This window comes from Chaetodon trifascialis, chromosome 18, assembly GCF_039877785.1.
Source record: "Chaetodon trifascialis isolate fChaTrf1 chromosome 18, fChaTrf1.hap1, whole genome shotgun sequence".
Classification (NCBI taxonomy): domain Eukaryota; kingdom Metazoa; phylum Chordata; class Actinopteri; order Chaetodontiformes; family Chaetodontidae; genus Chaetodon; species Chaetodon trifascialis.
The window spans coordinates 22,924,001-22,930,000 of NC_092073.1; the positions used below are offsets into that span (position 1 = coordinate 22,924,001).

At 47.8% G+C, this 6,000-nt stretch overlaps 1 protein-coding gene across 1 annotated transcript in view; it reads left to right on the forward strand.

Moving 5' to 3' along the window:
• LOC139346672 (sodium channel protein type 5 subunit alpha-like) overlaps positions 1–6,000 on the forward strand; it is a 148,619-nt gene that overhangs the window by 39,465 nt on the left and 103,154 nt on the right. The window contains exons 5-6 of the mRNA XM_070985876.1: positions 2,867–2,956; positions 4,359–4,487. Of these exons, the coding sequence (XP_070841977.1) occupies positions 2,867–2,956; positions 4,359–4,487 (219 nt within the window). The remainder of the gene's footprint in view (positions 1–2,866; positions 2,957–4,358; positions 4,488–6,000) is intronic.

Sequence of the window (6,000 nt, forward strand, 5' to 3'; positions counted from 1 at the left end):
GCCGGAGGACACGCCGCTGTTGTCAGGACGATAAGAGGGGGGAGAGGTCGGCGGCAGAGGTGTGGCGCTGCCGAGGTGCTCCATGTGTGTTTGTTATAACGGAGGCCGATATGAGTGTGTTTGCAGGGAGGGGTCGCCGCACGAGGACCAGTTGTGTTGGTGAAGTGGAGTTTTAGTGTGTGTGTGAGTGTGTGAGTGCTTTTATAAGTGTGTGTATGTGTGATCGAGTGTGTTCTGGATTTATGCCCAACCACACTGGCGCCACCGTGACAAGCTGTGGTGTGAGGTGGACACACACACACACACACACACACACACACACACACACACACACACACACACTGATGGAGTCAGACAGTTGTGTTGTTAGAAAGCAGCGTTTGTGTGTTTGTGTGTATTTTCTCTCTCAGGTGTCCACACTTCCTGTTTCTGACAGGAAACAATATTTGACTACATTTCCCACAGGCCTCTCGTCCCATGAGGCTTTGCACAGGGCCCACGTTCGTCCAGTAGCGGAGGCGTCTCGTGTTCGATGCAGCTCCTTTGAGCTGCTGTGCTGGTCTGACGTCTGAGGTCCAGTCTGGTGGCTTTTAAAAGCATCGAGTCAAACTGTGTCAGCGGCGGGCGACCGCGGTTTGAGCGATGTGTTGGTTTCAGCTGGAGCCGTTCGCCCAGAGAAGCCCGAGTCGCTCCCCTCGCCTCAGGAGGCGTCACACCAGCAGAGCATTTGAGATGAAAGCGGCTCTGAATGTCCAGGAGTCCAGCAGGAGACGTCCTGAGCTCTTTGTCGGCATTGTGCTAACGTGGCGTCGCTGCTGTGATGGCGGTTTGTCGCCATGTGGAATCATGTTAGCGCTTTGTTAGCATCCTTATATTGATTTAACAGAAGCAGAAACACGAAAAGCTCCAGAAATAACTCAGACAAGAAGGAAGTTTGTGAACTGGAGAGAAGCTGTGCAGCAGAACATGGAAGAAGAAGAAGAAGAAGAAGAAGAAGAAGAAGAAGAAGAAGAAGAAGAAGAAGAAGAAGAAGAAGAAGAAGAAGAAGAAGAAGAAGAAGAAGAAGGAGGAGGAGGAGGAGAAGAAGAGGAAGAAGAAGAAGCGTGTTTGTAACAAATATGATGACGAGGCTGAGTCAAACCAGCATCCTGGAGACTCACGCTAACGAAGTTTCTAATATTGTGTTATCGTTTCTGGTTATCGCTGTGGTGTCACGCTGAATCAGCATTATGTTGATGATGGTGCTGTTTATGTGGAGCGGATGTGGGCGGAGCCAGAGGTCCCACATGACTGCGCCCTCATCAAAGGAAAATGACAGGAGGAAATATTTAACCGCTAACGAAAACCAATCAGTAAAAAAGGTCTTGATCAATGAGCAGATCATTAGAGCAGGACGATGGAACATTTGATGTCTTCTGCTTCTGGAAACGTCTCATTTGACAAAATCAGGCTTCTTCTTTTATTTTTGGACGACGATTAATCGATCAATTGAGAAAATAAATGGATTGATTCCTGGTTCCTTCTTGACCAGAAAGCGTTTCCTCCCTGCTGTTCTTTCAAAATAAAAGCAGTCTGTGGAGCAGTGAGCACTGACAGCTTAAATCACCGTGAGAGAAATGAGAGGAAAAAGTGAAAATATCTTCCTGCTCCGGTCTTGAGCTTCTCAGAGTGAAGGATGTGAGGAAGAGGAGGGATGAAGAACGACGGAGGCCCACAAATGTGGAAAGACTCAGGGAGTGAAAAGGAAAGAGAGGAGGAAATAAAGCTTGCGTGGTGGGTGTGGGAGGTATAATGACATTACCGGTACGGTGGCCTGGGAGGTCCATAACAGCAGGGCTATCATTACGGCGTAATTAGCTCCTGGCTCTGCGGCGGCGGCGGCGGGGGGACATTTGCGTTGTTTGTCAATCGGTAACCGTATTATGTCGCCGCCTGCCACCGCGCTCCAGCAGCATCATTACAGCCGGCACTCAATCAACAATTACCCTGCAGCTCCAGCAACTTTCAGCTGGAGTTTGGGCCGCGTTCACACGGGGAGTATGTTCCCTCCGCCAAATTACAATAATTAAGATTCATTTATAGCCGTGATTGACAGCTGAGCGAGCTCTCGCTAAGTCTCTCCCACCTCATCGCGCCCGCGTGCTGAACATGGCAGGTGAAGGTGATATTTAACGTGTATTTCTGCCTTCTGACAGTTTGGAAAGTTACTGCTCCCCATTATGTGATGATTAGACAGGAGTGGGCCTTTCTCCCATCACTGCTGTTAATGGCATATTAATTTGCTGGATTGAATGTGGCAGGCGTCAGAGGGGAGCGGCGAGCGCGCGCTAACGCGGCGCAGCCTTTCAGTTCACTTCGTCTTTATTTAGTCCTAATGGGAAATCAGTGAAAGGTATTAAAAAAAGCTCATGTAAAATCACTCGGGCATGTTTTGGACACGCAGAGAGATGTTTTTACATTTCCATATGGCGCTCATGAAAGCTTCGCTCCTCCACCGCCAGCATTCCCACTTCAGCTCCAAGTCACAGAGAAACCCGTTTCTGCTGTCCACTGCTTCTGTCCAACAAACGGCAGCTGTCTCACAGTTCAGGCTGGTTCAGGTCAAACTTCTGTCCCGTGAAGCTTTTCTAACAGGTGTTCTTCTCAGGTGACCGTCTCTGCCGGAGCGCTTCAGAAATGATGACGATGCTTCTTCTTCTTCATCTCAGTGATACTGTTGGACAGGTTCAGGACATGTATTCATATATTCAGACAGAACGTGATTAAAATGTTGCTCCGTGTGATCTTCGTGCAGTGTGACTGGCACTCACACCTGTGTGACGCTGCAGGTGTGACGTGAAAGCGTCCTTTTCTTTAACCCGCTCACGTTATTCAGCTTGTTCATCATGTGCACCATCCTGACCAACTGCTGCTTCATGGCCATGTCCGAGCCGGCGTACTGGGCCAAATACCTGGAGTAAGTACACCTCTGTCTGTCTGTCTGTCTGTCTGTCTGTCTGTCTTTTGTTGGGGGGGGGGGGGGGGGGGGGGGTAATGGGGGGTAACAAACTTTGATCAAAGTCAGAGACAGAAACGGCTTCATGTTCAGCCTGAACGTTAAAGCTCTGACTGACGTCATGGACGTCAGGCTCCACGTGACACGTGTGACTCGCTTCCCCTCCTCCTCCTCAAACGTTAAGATAAGTTAAGATTAGACTTTATCATTATATGTAGACCAAAGCCACCTAGTTTAAGCTAAAAAACGTCACATTTTGCTTTAAAATACCTGGTTTTGTCTCCACAAACGCAGCTTGAACAGTCGTCTGCTGCCTGGCCGAGCTGTCACACCATCCTCCTCCTCCTCCTCCTCCTCCTCCTCCTCCTCCTCCTCTTCCTCTCGCACCTGTAATCTGAGCTTCATCACCTTCACACACTCATACGAAACCTACAAGTTTAACAGATCTTCAGTTTGCAGAAACGTGCGATGCTAACGTTTCATTCTGGGAACAGAGCTGCCAGACGTTAAAGTCATCGTTCAGTGCGTTGACCTCTGAACCCAATCAATAACCAAACCTCATCAATAATCAAACCTCCAGACTCGCCCGTTTTAGTTTCTTTCTTTCTTTCTTTCTTTCTTTCTTTCTTTCTTTCTTTCTTTCTTTCTTTCTTTCTTTCTTTCTGGGATGTCTTTGCTGACTTTCTCACTGCGTTCAGATGAAACTTGGATCATCTTGAGATTTCGCTGCTGAATCTTTCAGACGTCTAAAAACGTGGGACCACCTGGACGCCCGCAGGGTCGCGGTGCAAACGTGCGTTTTGGATGAAGTGACCCTTTAAGGCGTCTGACCGCCGGCGTCCCGCTGCTCGCTCGGCGCTGACGTGACTGACTCTCGGCTGTCCGTCCGTCTCTGTACGCTTCAGTTGACGCCCTGTTGGGTCAAACTTGTTTCTGGGGACAAAATAAATAAGTGAAGGATGTTTGGCTGATTTTATGAATATTTATCCTTCGTCTCCTTCTTCCTCCTCTGTCTGCTCGGCTGAACTCCTCTCTTCGCCCGTCCTCTCTCCCACATCTTCTCCTCTTTTCTTTCTCATCCTCGATCTTCTCTTTGTTTCTGTCTCCTTCCTCCTCCACTTCCATCCATCTCACCTTTACCTTCCTCTCATCCTGCTCTCTATTTTCATTCCTTCCTCCTTTCTCTTTCATATTTCCTTTTCTCTCCTCACTCATCCATCCTCTTCCTTCCTTCCTTCCTTCCTTCCTTCCTTCTTTCCTTCCTTCCTTCCTTCCTTCCTCTCTCTGTCCTCTTCACCTAAAACGTCTTTTTCTCCTCTTCCTCTCGATATCATTCTCCTCTCCTCGCTCCTCCCTCTCTCAGGTATACCTTCACAGGTATCTATACGTTTGAGTCTCTCATAAAGATCTTGGCGAGGGGTTTCTGTCTGGGGCCCTTCACCTTCCTGAGGGACCCCTGGAACTGGCTGGACTTCAGCGTCATCGTCATGGCGTGAGTCAAACACACACACACACACACACACACACACACACACACACACACACAGCAGCAGCTCCCTCATACCCGCGTGCTGCGTATGACCTTTGACATCTGTTAAAGATGGAGAACCTGTTTGGAGGTGTGTTTCTAAATGATGAACTAATCACAGTAAGCTGTAAACAAGCTGCTTTGCTCTGCAGGTTTCTCACTGAAACGCTGCTTAAATCTCTGCAATGAGCTCAATAGACGTCCACACTGCAGCCGGCAATAATCAATAAACAGACAATAATCATTGAAGTAATTGAATCCAAAGTCCAAATAAAGCTGGTGCTGAAAAAGACTAAATTCCTGCATAAAAGTCAATATTTGAATAATGGCTGGGACTCAAATAAAGGCCCTAAATCTCATTTCTCACTCACTAATTCAGTTTTATTTTGTATAAATAAGAGAAAAATCTAGAATATGATGTAAATAAGTGAAATAGAGGGAGAAGTGTTTTAAAAAGTGATGTGCTGTGAGCAGAAAATGATGATATTTTAGAATATGTTCAGGTTTCCAGCTTGTCAAGGTACCGGCCGAAACAGAAACAATCACCACTTCCTGCACAGATGTTTCACATTAAAAGCCCAAAGAGTCTTTTAATGTGAAACATCTGTGCAGGAAAAGAATTGCAAAGTGGAGCTGAGGGGAGTTGATAAGCTGCAGAGCTGCCGCGCTGTGCTGATGGGATTAGAGCTGTGGAATTAGGAATAAAGCAGCCCGTCTCTGTCACACACACCCGGAAAGTTCTGCTTCTCCGTCAGTTTGCGGCGCTAAGCAGCAGCGTGTTTGTTAAAGTCGGACACATCTGCACAGTAAGGAGAAAGTCTGCTCTCTGACTGCAGAGCTGGTCTCATTGTGCCGTCAGTCAAACGCTGCGACCGCACAAAGAAGCAGAAACAAACTTCTGCTGCGGCGTCCTGTTTCATTAAGAGCCTTCATCACTCTGCGAGTGAGGACGGTTAAAAATAAGTCTGCGCTCTGATGAGGATCCACGTTTCTGTCTCAGCACATTTCCTCTGTACTGCCTTCAGCGAGGAGCTCTTTGTACTTTGCTTCCAACTTATGGTATTTTCTAACTTCCTCTATATGTCAGAAGAAAATTGAACTTTTCAACGCTCCGCTTTCGTCTGACGCCTCCACTTATCGGTCAGTTATCAGATCAATAATCTTACTCAAAGCAACCGACATTGGACATTCCCACATTTGACCCTCGGTTAGAAACACTGCTCCTCAGGGGCTGTTTGTCGGAGGTGACGATGAAAACTATTTTGAGAATTGGCTTCAGAACGAGCTGACCTCGGCTTTAATGATCACACACCTGCTCAGGTGAGCACGGCTTTGCTCAGATCACAGGTCTGAGAAGCCCAAAGCTCCTTAAAGTGCAGCCGTGAGGCTCGCCGTCGACGATGGCGGCGGCCTGTCGCTCGTTTCAGAGAGAAAAAGAGCGTGACCTGTCGGCTTCAGTAATTGACTGACTGATGGA